The sequence below is a fragment of the Sturnus vulgaris genome, chromosome 12 (assembly GCF_052056855.1).
Source record: "Sturnus vulgaris isolate bStuVul1 chromosome 12, bStuVul1.hap1, whole genome shotgun sequence".
NCBI classification, from domain to species: domain Eukaryota; kingdom Metazoa; phylum Chordata; class Aves; order Passeriformes; family Sturnidae; genus Sturnus; species Sturnus vulgaris.
Genome location: NC_142254.1, coordinates 6,790,089 through 6,803,096, shown reverse-complemented (window position 1 = coordinate 6,803,096; position 13,008 = coordinate 6,790,089). Strand labels below are relative to the sequence as shown.

Genomic DNA, 13,008 nt, shown 5'->3' with positions numbered 1-13,008 from the left:
GCCATACATTCTGGATCATGCCAAGAAGAAAAAGCAAAGTCTGACACCTTTCATTTTAGAGAGCCTTTTATAGAAAAGAAAAGGAGAAGGGGAGAAAGCATTTCCTTTGTGACTTGATAAAAAAGACACTTTTTTTCTGTGACAACACCAACAGCACTTTCCAGAGGTAGAGGTCCTGCAAAGTTAATGCTCAATTTACTCTTTGCAGCCCTTTAATTTTTACTGTTTGATCTTCTGCTTTGTCAAATGGGATATGATAAAAATATGTTGGTTTATTTTTTTACGGAAACATCAGCTGTATGTACACCTACATCAGAAACGTGCCTGGTGAAAGGTGGGTTGCTGTGAGTTCCCACTCAGGCTGTGCTCGTGGTAATTCTGTGCTGTGATGGCACATAATGCAGAAACATTGCCAATAATGAGTGGTTCTGAGAACTACACTCACCAAATCCCATAAACAGATAATAGTGATGCTTTAGCAGAATGATTAGTGGGGTTGTGAGCTACTCCTGGATAATTTGAAATATTAGCTATTAGTGAGCTAGATATTTATTTACTTAATGTATTTTGTTCTTCTTCAGTCTCTCTACTGACACAACACTAGAGTTAGAGAATTGTGAGGTACATGGCAAGTGATAATGTGACAAAATACCATCTAAATTCATGTAACCCCAGTTACGTGAAAAAGCAACAACTAAAATGAGAGGAGAGCATGGTTAGTCTAAGTGACCTCATACATGCAGAAAACAGATATTCTAGCTTAGGATCTCACTTCAGCAAATGTTATAGCACATGGATAATTCATCCTTTCCCACCCAGGTGATTTATGGATCATGGAACTGGTGGGGCGACTGGGTGTCCTTACAGGGCTGTGCACAGAGGGGCAGGTCTTTGCATGGCTCAGGCTGTGTGTCTGTCCAGTTTGACACCAGCTGAGGATGTGACACTTCCAAATGTTGGCAGGAAAGATTTAGAAAGCTGAGTATAGGATTTTTAAAATTCCATTCTGCCAAATAAAATAAATAAACTCGAGACAGTTGCCCAGAGTGAAAGAGAAAATTCTATTGTATTTATGAATTGCTAGGCAGAGTAAAGGATATTTGGTAGCAAAATACCATCACTAACAAGGTCTTTCCTATTAGCTTCTGAAGTGAATGTTGTCTTTACTAAAATCCCAGTGCCACCAGTATAGCATTTATTCTGGGAAATCATAGGTACATTAAATTCAAATACAGCTTCATTCAAGAAGTCGTAAATGCTCCCTGAAATAATAAATATTTACTGAGACAATTAAAAAATATGACAGAACATTAACGAGAAAACTTGTGAATGACCTAGTAGGAAAACTGAGATATTTTGCTCAAGGGGGTTAGAATGGGAATATAATGTTATTGAAGTGATTAAAACAAGTAAAGGAGTGAATAGACATAGCAATTAATTGAAATATGTAAGTAAAGGCAAAGGTGGGACTCTGAGCATGTAATTTTGATGATCAGAAGAACTTAGGGTTAGTTAATATTAAAGAAAATCTGCCACTTATCTTCAAAATGTGTTTCCTTAGTTGCAGTCTCCCCAGAGCATGAGAGAAAGAGAAGGCTGTGAGGACTGTTCCCTGCTCCCTCCCTGGGCTCGGGCACCTCTCCCCTCTCATGTGGAGAGGCCCAGGCTGCAGAGATGAAGGGACACATCAGGGTTTGGGAGAACAGAGATTGGTACCAGAGAGGGGGAAATGGCTGGAAATGAAAGCTTGGCCAAAAAGACAAGCTGCTGTGAGTTTAGGATTATAAAAAAGATTATGATTTCTGTAACTATTGCCATTATGACTTTAGTCAGAGTTTGCCTGCTCTTTACAACAGGTATCTAGTGCCCTTGGTAAAAACTCTGTCCTCTACTTATGTGTATAAACCAAAGTAAATAAATATGTAAAATTAAATGTAATTAAATTTCCCAAAGCATGGGACAATGATAGTCTGGCATTTCAAGCTCAGTCAATGACAGCATTCCCACTAACCTCGTTTGGAGCCCGCTGAGGCTCCGGGCTCGTAACTCATGTTTGTCATGTCAGAACCTGAACTGATGCCATTGTGCACAGGGCACCATGTGTGCACCCACCAGCCGTGGTCTGAGATACACAGATCCTGAGAAAGCACAGTCTTCTGCCTTTATCTCTGAATTTTATCTTCACAGGGTTCCTATAAGGTTTAATATTTGTTTAGGAATACCTTTTCCACTATTCTGCTGAGGCTATTCTTTTCTTCCAAGAAGAGATCCATTTCCCTTCTAAATCAAAAAATCCTGTGTGAATACCTTCTTCTGAAAAAGAAACAAATTCTGTGCTGAGTGGCTAGAGCTGAGTAATTCTGTTGTTTTACCAGCTCTGCAAGAAATGGGAAATGTTTGTTTTCTCAGGACTTGCAAATCTCTGTTACACTGTCAGTGTTTTCACTGGCCATTTCCTAATTTGTAGTGCACTACAAATGGCCAACAAGTTCCACACTATACCTCCAAATAATTATAATTTATGTGTTCCACATATCAAAGTAAAAAAATTGTTAAATTAGTGATATTTTCCATAATTTTGTGAGTGATTGATTCAGTAAGGTAAAACCATATCGATGAAGGACAACAGTCGAATTTATCAGGAGTGCCCAGGTGACTGTTAACCTCTGTGTCAGACCAACCTGCACTTGGCTGTTTTACATAGCAGGGCTGATTCGTTGCCTTATTTTGCCTTTAAAGGAAATCAGTATGTGATAATTAGTGATTGTAGCCTCTTGAGACAGGAATTGAATAATTCCTATAAGAACAGTCTTTATTTTAGGGGGAATGTGTGAAATTAACGTAATATTTTAATAATACATGTTAAAGGCGAAGTGTAGCACCAACTTTTGCTTTTCTGTGTCATCATTAAATATTTTAGTGCACTCATCAGCAAGCTGAAATACTTATTTGGAAACACCAAGCACCGTGTAAGGCACTAACTTAAGAATAGACTCCATTTTTGACTACATTTCAGAAAAGCCATGTAGGTGTCTGAGAGTTTAATTCAATCCAACGATTGAAGTTTTTTGTTCAAGTAAAAATCTTTGATAAAATTAATTACAGATTGTGTCTTTTCATTCTCCAGCTCTTCTGCAGGCAGTGTTAGTTCAGTGAATTGCCACCCTGCTGTTGCAGGTACACTGGGAGTCCATCTCTGCAGGACACCAGGACTGCAGTGTCATGTGGTGGCTCTGGGATGGGTGCTGACCTTGGCGTGTTTTTCTTTTTTCCAGACATCCTTAATGCATTTATTTAGGATCAGGCTGGTGGCCATGTTTTCTCATGTGCTGAGTCTTCACCCCAAAGTTATCCTCCCCCAATTAAAATCTTCCCAGTGACTCACAGCAAGGGAAAGGCTCTTCCAGGGGGGCAGTGCATATGTTTGAACCTGAGCTGCTCTGAAGTGCTTAGTATTAGTGAGGAGGGATTTAAGCAACCAGACTGGTGCCATGAGCAATTCATCTGATGACCTCTAATGACTCTTTGCAGGATTGAGCCTGGTAGTGAAGACATTCAGCTGAATGGAGGGTGATCAGGGGGTTACACTCATTTTAGGAGTCCCAGTGGAAACATGTAAACCAACGCCTTAGCCTTGGTAGCTGGAAATGTTCCCTGGTCTTCCTAAAATTCAGATATCTCTGCATTTTTAAAAAATGTTGTCCCAGAGAAAATCACCAAAAAAGCCTCAGATAAGGCTTTTTGGTTTTATGACTTTTCTTGGTCAACATGAAACAGAGTTTTTAAAATTTAATTTAATTTTTTTTTTTTTTTTAATCCAAGTAACATATAAACTTCACAGAATATTGAAATTTCCCCAGAAGATCATCTTGGTTGGTCTTGGACCTGTGTGTAAATAAACGTATACTTTTCAATTGTTTTATAAAAACTTTTATTACAGATATGAACCTGATTGGGTGTACTTTAATCTGTCTGGTATTTGGGGAGTTTCATAAAATGCATATTTTGAGACCAATAAAGTGGAATGGCTCAATCAGAGCCATTATTGTCTATTGGACAAATATATTTATTCAGCATTTTGCCATCCATACTGTTATGCTCCAGATCCGAATGGCTGCTTTAGAGCCATTCTGCTCTCCTGGGTAATGCATGCAGTACTTGGGATGTTTGCTGTGGATAGGAAATGTATTTATGAAAATTTATACGTTAAAAAAAGGAAATTGCACTAGCCAAGATTTAAATGAAAATAGTTTTCCCTTTGCAAATGCCTGTTATTATGCTCTAATATACTTTCAAATGGCAGTGTTCACCAAGATGCCTGGGACCTGGAGGCTGTGGTCTGAGAGAGGCATGAGCTCAGCCCAGCAGTCACTGCCAGAGAACTGGAGATGCTCAAAAAGCCTCTCTTCAAACACAGAAAGCACCTGGCCATTGTTGCCTGCTGCCACTTCTGAGGCAGCACGCACTTCATGTGCTTAGAGATGATTGTACCTCAAACACAGCCTTGTGTGGGGAAGAAGGATTCAAAGCAGCTCTGGGGAGCACCTGGGGAGGTTCGGGCTTACTGAAGGTGCGAGTGCAGGCTTTGCTGGGCAGCAGATGTGTGATTACATGGACCATTCCACCAGCAACGTTGTGGGACCAAGCATCCCAGTGCAGCAGGCAGTGCCCATCCATCCTGAGCCACTGCAGCTGGTCCTGCTCCAGTGCCTGGGCCTGGCCAGAGCTGCCCTGGCCATGGGGGATTGCTACAGTGGCCCAGCAAGTCCAGTCCAGATCTTCAGTGTCCAGCATCCCAACTAAAGAGATTTGTTTCTGAGGAATTCAAGCCTTTGAGGCTTTTTCAGATATCTCTTTGCGAGGGAATAATTTGTTTTAAAGAGGTAATTGCTGTTATTTTTGATTTTCACCAAAAGGATATTCTTAAACCAGGCAAAGAAATCTGAAATGAGTTTGCCGTATTGCATCTCAGTAAGTGCTATAGCCATTGGCCATCTAAGGAAAAACATTCTGTCAGATAATCATGGCCATTTTTGCATTTTAAGGGAACAAATGTCATATCTAAGAAGCACATTTTATTCGGGGCTTAATTATAATTTATAGTACATTGCACAGCATTTGTTTTCTGTTCATCATGTTATTGCTCTTCTGTCTTTCCCCTAAATTTATGCATTAAATCGTGTGTGTGTGTGTGTCTGTATGTGTGTATCTGTGTATATATGTACACATATGCAATATAATACAAAGTGGTGTAGTGGGGACAACAGACGGCTTGTGTGTGATGTATTATTGGCATTTTTCTTTCAAATTACCATTTTCTTGCTGCTTTGGGAGAAAGCCATGATTTTGCTGTGATTAGTACACTTTTAACAATCTGGAATAAATTCCTGATCTTATTCATGTGACTAGTTCAATGCCCATTTTTACGTTTTAGTGCAAACCCCTACATATGTGCCTGTAATACCACAAAAATAAGATGTTTCTTTGTGGAAATTTTATAGAATTTGGATGCCGATCAAATATTTTTAGAAGTGGAGAATTAATGCGGCTTGACCATGTAAATGATTTTTTTAATGAAAAAGACTTTAGTATTCATCACTCTTTCTCTCTCTCGTTTGTGTATTCCTTTGTGCTAATCTTAAATAATGGATCCATATCAAAGTTAATAAATTAGTAACTATTAGCAGTGTTTGGATTATAGTGAGTAACCCAGTGCCACTTCATTGACATTGACTTTTTATGTGTTCCAATAATACATTTTGAGTTTTAAAGATTAGACAAAGCAAAACAAGGTTTGGCATGTACTTGAATCTTTAACAACTCTTGGGCAATGGCTTTGTTTAAGTCCAAGGCCTTACTTGAGATAAACTTTCATGTAAGTGGCCCTAAACCCCAGACTGAAATCCATGTTTTCTCAAAACCTACAGTTTCTGGCTGTTCAGCTGATGCACCATGTTGGGCTGCATCAGTCATGCCATGTTATGAAACCTAACGCGATGTGACTGATGCAGCCTGACGTGAAGTGTCACAAAGCAACATATCACATCACAGACTTGAAAGAAAAGAAAACAAACTTTACTCTTTTTTTTTTTTTTCCCTCAAAGCCTAAATTAATGAAGCAGCATATATTTTTAAAAAGGTGGACTAGTTTCAAACACTGAGGGATTTTTTCTTAATATGGGCCTGCAGAAAACTTCTTCATCCTGGCTGGAAGGTATCTATTTTCCACGCTCATTGTGCTCCCTAAAATTCAGTTAAAACTAGGGAAGATGATGAGCCTGGGTCACCCCAGCACTGCCACCCTTCCTGGGCCTGATCCTGGGAGGTTTTGATCACTTTTAGAGGGGAGGCTCCAGCAGGTGCTGGAAGTGATCTCCCCTGCTGGGGAAATCCATACATGCTAAAAGTGTTCTTTGAGTCCAGCTGTCATTGTTGTCGTTTTAGTTAATTTTGAGTATTATTTTCTGCTCTTCCACTTCCTTAGACTGTAAGCTTCCATTCCAGAGGATTGCAAAGTCTCTCCACATGCTCAGTCACAGACTTCATAGAACATAGCTCCACAACCCGATTATTTCAGCTGCAAACAGTACATTGTCCTCTATCCTCAATTTTTGATCAGAGAAAGATGCACACCATAATTTTCCCCCCTAGTCCACCCACTTGCAGTCTAATTCTTTTTACTACAACTGCAATGCATATCACATCATCTCCTGAGCTATCAGGAAGATTCCTTTTTTTTTTTTTTTTCCCTGAAGTGCTTTCATATAATTTTATTGGGAGATATATACTGGGTAAAATACATATGAACTATAGCTTGCTAAGAAAGGACCTACCAACCACTGCTAGATAAAACATTATAAATTTATTGCCAACTTATCTGGGAAGGGTTATTTTAAGAGCCTGCTGCCCACAAGTTTTGGAGCTAAAATTAATGAATGAGGATACCTAGAAGAAATGGGAATTTTCCTTCGCCCCTTAGTAACAAGCAAATTGCAGATATTGTTATCTTTGCAAGAAAGAATAATCTCTACTTTTTGTACTACTTCTGCTGTAAACAATGTACCGCTTGCTTTCCTATGACCCTCACTCTGTATACATATTTATATATTATTCATATTGGATTAAAAATGAATGTGCTCTTTACCACAGTTGTACTGCATAGTGACAATACAAATTAACTTATTGTGTACTTACTTTTCACAAGGCAGTGATGTGAAATTTTGATGGCCTGAAAAAGTAAGTCGTGGGGGAAGCAATGCAGAACTGAATCCTTGTAGGTGCACTTTATATTGTCTGATTTATTAAAGTGCGTTGAATTAATAAATTAAATTCTCTGCATGGAATTTTGAACACGGGTTTGAACTTGGTTCAGTGGTGGGCAAAAAGTGCTTGCTTTTAGTCTGGTGCATGTGAGGTGGTTAGCTCCAGCCATGCTTTGTGCATTCCTTGCTTAGAATTTGTTCTTTGCGGGAAATAATTAGATGGCTGTTTATTAAGAGCTGCTTGTGGGTAAAGCATTAAGAGCCAGTTGGTGAGATCATAGCATCATGGAGTGGCTTGGGTGGGAAGAGACACTAAAAATCATCACATTCTAACCCCCCTGCCATAGGCAGGGACAGCTTCCACTATCCCAGGATACTCCAAGCTTCATCCAACCTGGCCTTGGAGACACTTCCAGGGATGGGGCAGCCACAGCTTCTCTGGGCAACCTGTGCCAGGGCCTCATCACCCCCACAGGAAAGAGTTTTTTCCTAATATCCAACCGAAACCCACTGTCTGTCAGCTTGAAGCTACTCCCCCTTTTCCTGTCACTCTAGGTCCTTGTAAATAATCCCTGTCTATCTTTCTTGTCAGCCCCTTCAGGTACTGAAACGTCACAATTAGGTGACCCCTGAGCCTCCTCTTCTCCAGGCTGAACCATCCCAATTCTCTCATCCTTTCCTTACAGGAAAGGTTCTCCATCCCTCTGATCCTCTTGGTACCTCCTCAGGACTTACTCCAACAGCTCCACGTCCTTCCTGTTCTGGAGGCATAACATGCATAAACATGCACGTTGGAGGGTCACAGTTCTGGCAGTCTTCAGCTTATGAAGACAAAGGGTGACGGGGAGCTTTCCATCCTTGAGGAAGGAAACAAGGCTGCAATCCTGGGGCAAGGGCTTAGGACACCCAGTGTTTTTCCCCTGGGTAGCAAGCAGCATGTTTTGGGGGACTCAGCCTTCAGATGGTGGTGTTGATGTTGCAGTAAAAATGGCAAGTTGTTTGAGCAGCCCAGGGCACTAATGCTGGTTCAAGTGAATTCACTCTGCTACAGAGATGCTCATGCTCCTGTGCCAGCCTCCTGTGTTCCTGTGCACCCATCTCTGCTGGGAGGACCATGGCAGCATTTCCAATCCAGTCCAGGTAGCATCAGACCAGTGCACAGCAGGTGTCTATTTGTTTAGCTGGTAAATTCCCACCTAAAACCAAGGGGAGAGGGTCCAGCCCCTTCCCCATAGCTGGAAGCATAATTCTCCTTCTCTGCTGCCCCAGCATCTGTTTTATGCCTGCTAAGTAGCACCACAGCAGCAAGGGAAAATGTGCTCTTCAAATGTGGAGATAGGGTATTGTTTTTCACTTATCCTGGCTTTATGTAGATGGTCTGGCACATTTATTTATTCATTTATTTGAGCAAATTAAAGCAAGCTAAGCGCATTTGACCTCAGATGGTCCTGGTTTAAGTTAATTTGAGAGACAAAGCTCATAAAGTTCCAGTAAAACACATCAACAACTTCCCAGCATAGGTTGAAATGTGATTGTTGAAACATAACCTCCAAAACCAGATACAGCATGGAGATTTGAAGTCACAATAATCTGAAAAATATAGGAGAGCATATTGATAAGCCCTACTGAGAAGTGATGTCTTTCATTCATGCCTTTGTTACACGGTCGATTGCTGTTTTATCCACAAGAAGTGCATCTATCAGATTTTGTGCATTAACATTCCTTTTCTAATCTGTCTCGGACATTTTTTTTAAAGCTGATGATAACCTTGGGCCCTGGTCCAGCAAACACTTACATGCTTGCGTATCTTTACTCAAAGGAGTAATCTCACTGGAGTAAATGTTTGCAGGTTTGAAGCCTTGGCTATCTCAATCCATTATTTCTTTCCATTAAAAAGTAATCTGTGCGATTGAAATAAAACATACAATTCTTTACCCAGAAACCCACCCAAAGTGTGTTTATTAGACTAAGAGTCTGCACATTGTCATCCTTGAATTGCACTTCAATAAAAAAGATAATTAACAAATGTAAAATAAGACAGTTTCGTACACGCTGTATTTACAAGAGTTTGGATCGTGGGCTGATGGATTTACAGCTGGGGCTGAGGAGGGAGATGGATTAGCTGCACTGCTCTGAAAATCCTAAGCAGAGAATTTTTAAAATGTAGTTTATTGAGGAAGAGCACAGATTTCTTGTTCTCTCAGAGGCCATTGAGCGATGCCCCCTCCCAGCAGGAGAGGGGCTCCGGAGTTTATCCGGGCTGTGCAATGTCCGTGGGCTAAAGCAGAAACTAACCGGGCTGTCGTCTGTCACGCAGGTCACCGGCCTTTCCAGTGCAGATACTGCCCCTACAGTGCCTCTCAGAAGGGAAATCTGAAGACCCACGTGCTCTGTGTCCATCGCATGCCTTTCGACAACAGCCAGTACCCCGACCGCAGGTTCAAGCGCTCCAGAGTGGACTCGGAAGCTGCCGGGAATTCGGAGGAGCCGGCGGCTGCCAAGGCTGGGAGCTCGGCAGAGCTGCCCGAGGAGGGCACCAAGGCCCAGGAGTGATGCCCAGCCCTGCTCTGCAGTAGCCTTTAACCCCGGCTTTGGACACCAGCTTGGTGAGGGCTGGCTTAAACCCCTTCCGAGGAAAGGGATGGCGTGCAAGTTCTCAGAAGGGTCCAGAATGCTGAAAACATTCAAATATATGTATATGTACATGTAGCCACACATGTACATATATATATATATATATATATATATATATTTACAGACACAGAGATATCCAGTCATGCCCACATTGGATATATATCTACATACACACACACACACACAAAATACACACATTCCATACGTGTGTGTGTGTGTAAATATATATATTACACATGCAAAATAGATTTCCAGCCCTTGAAAATGGCTGCTAAACAGTTACCTGGCAACTACTACTTCCAAACAATGTAGGTGGGATAATAAAGTGATTTAAAAATCTTAGAAGGTCGTTAGTTATTTAAAAAGCAGGGCAGTTTCAAACTTAAAAGTGGTCTTTGTCCAAAAATAATGCTCTTAACAGAAAAATGATACCCTCTAAACGATTTAGTGTTGCCTTGAAGATTGAGGGGCTGTGTTTTCATTGTTGAAAACACCTTTATAATATGACACCAGCTGCTGTCATTTGCCTAGCATAGTAATGAGATGTCTTGGTAGACTGCCATGGTGCCAGTCTGACTGGAGCTGTCATTGCAGAGAAAATCAATTCAAGTGGTGTTGCAACTGCAGTGTAGGAGAAACCTTAGACGGCCCATAAGCTGGGGTCAGTACTGACCTATTTTGAAAAGTATTGTGATATTACATTTTCCTTTTTTTTTTTTTTTTTTTTAATATACAGCCAAATGAATCAATGGTTAGGAAAAAAAATAAATCTGCAGCCCGATGTGTGATTGCAGATTTGAAATGTAATTCCATTTTTTGTAATCATCTTGCAGTATTGAGGGAAATGTTTTTATTCGTTTTTTTTTCCTTGTTGAAGAAGTTGCTATAAATGTAGAAGTACAATATATAGAAATATTGTTTAGTGATACTGGTCAGCCTTATCTATAGAAGGTGCTGGTAAGAAACAAGATTTTATTACATAGGAGGTTGGTAATGTTTTTCTTCTGTTCTTTACTTGTCTTATTGGGTTTTTTCCAAACTTCCTTTCAATTCCTTTTTTGTTTTTTGGTTTTTGTTTTTTTTTCTTACACTTGAATGAAGGATTCCCTGGTCATGGTTAATTTTCATGTATTAGTTTTTGTAAGTGTTACAGACACAGTGCAGAAGTTTCTTCTGGAGCAAGCCCTTATAAAGTAGCTTGACCTAAAATATGAATCCAAACTTTCTGCTCTTTGTCTCTAATGAAAAAAAAAGTGGTTTAGATTATATTTCTTTGGTTTTATAAAACAAATGTGTTCTATATTTTTGCAGATTTTAGCTTTTTTACTGATTGGATGCTCCAAATTTAGTAAGGTCTTTGCCACATAGGAAGCTTTTGAGAGACTATAACAAACCACATAAAAATGTAAGAAAAATAACTAAAGGTTTATTCTGAAATTCTCTGAATGGCATAAAATTTTATCCTTCTAATGTACTTCCTTTGATAGAAGCAAAATTGGTGCTGTTTATTGCGATGGTAGAGAAGTATTAACTTCTTCTAAAGCAAAATCATCCAGACTTAAAAAAAAAAAAAAGAAAAAAGTTAAAAAAAAAAAGTCAATATTTCTTTGCAGGCTGGGAGCACAGAGTAAAACCCCAGGGCCTTAAAACTTCAGCTCTGCCTAAAGCAGTTTACAAAAAATACTAAACTGCAATCAATGTAAATAAAATTCTTAGCGCTACCCTGAGACTGGAAAAAAAATCTCAGGCTAATAAGGAATACGGTTTGCATATGCTGTCGGAAAGGATGTCATCCAACTGAAGTTTCAGTTTAAATGAGGTCACTGTGTAACTTGGACCCATCTGGCACAGAGCAAGCTGCTTTTCTTGTTTTTCTAGTATAGTTCTCACTGCCTTACTTAAATCGAGTTGATAAACTTAATGCAACTGTTTCTATGATCCTAGATAAAGGATTGAAATGTTATTGAACCTTTCTGACTGTAGTAAGCTTTAGGATTTTAACTGCACTACTGTGTTTGGTGACTGTGTCAGTCGCTTGCTTTGTGTGTTTGCGCCGCCTTCGGTATCTTAGCAAAAAAAAAAAAAAAAAAAAAAGAAAAAAAAAGAGAGGAAAAAAAAAAACAAAACCACCCCCCACATTCCATTTCTTGCACTTTTTGAGCTCTTTCAGTATTCTTTTGTGTCTTCTGAGCATTTTCAGATACGACAGGCAATAATTCTGTTTGTGACACTGGAAACATCTCCTGCTCCTTGTGATGTGTGTGTTGATTCCATTTGGTCGGGTGCTACTGTCCCTATCCTCCCCTCTGACATAGCCCTTTTTTCCAGAACATTTGTAACTTGTAATACAAACAAGTGACAGCAGCAGTGATGCATTGTCAGTTTCTGAATATCATCATGCTTCTCATATCTAAACATGTCAAGTTTTTTCTCTGTAACTTCTGTAGTCTGTGATACTGGTCATAATACTGTCTACATTCCTACACAAAGAAAAATTTCTATCTTGGAGGAAATCTGAGATCAATAGAGTAGAGGATTTTGTTGCTATGCTTGTAACAATTAGAAAACTTTGTATTTAAAGTTTATTCTTGGTCATTATTTATTATTATAATACATCAGTTGACAGAACTTTATTCTGGTATAGAAGTATTAAAAGTTGTTTTTTCAGCAATGACTGTTTTCTTTCTGCTGTTAGAATAAAAATGTCTTTGAAGCAGTACAGTTTTATCCAGTGTTTTACGCAATAAAACCTCTACCTCTGAAAAAAAAATTTTCCTACTTGCTTATGTTTATTAGGAACAGTTAAAACATTATTTTCTTCAGCTTTGCCAGATTTAAAAAGAAAAAAAAATAATGCCAGTAAATTCACAGTTGTTAGGCAGTTACTGGAGTGTATTATGCTGGGTGTGTGTGCTCAGTCCACTTATTAATCTGAACAAATCTATATACAGTATATACAGATATATATTATATATATTGTGCTTAATTAAAAGACTGTGGAAATCTGTTTTAGCATGTAGTAATAATTGTTTTATATACTACTACTTATGTACTATAGAAAAAGTCTTGGGGTCTATCAAGCTTTGATTTGAAAGTGTTTGAAGTGTGTATC

The 13,008-nt window shown here is 39.3% G+C and overlaps 1 protein-coding gene across 7 annotated transcripts in view; it reads left to right on the top strand.

The window, feature by feature from the left end:
- ZNF536 (zinc finger protein 536) overlaps positions 1 to 12,666 on the top strand; it is a 343,980-nt gene extending 331,314 nt beyond the window's left edge. For 6 of the 7 annotated variants that reach the window (XM_088171846.1, XM_014882212.2, XM_088171847.1 and 3 more), the window contains one exon: positions 9,580 to 12,666. In XM_088171846.1, the coding sequence (XP_088027972.1) occupies positions 9,580 to 9,815 (236 nt within the window). In that variant the 3' untranslated portion in view covers positions 9,816 to 12,666. The remainder of the gene's footprint in view (positions 1 to 9,579) is intronic. The other variant, XM_088171852.1, reaches the window with a different exon arrangement.
- Positions 12,667 to 13,008: the final 342 nt, after the last annotated feature.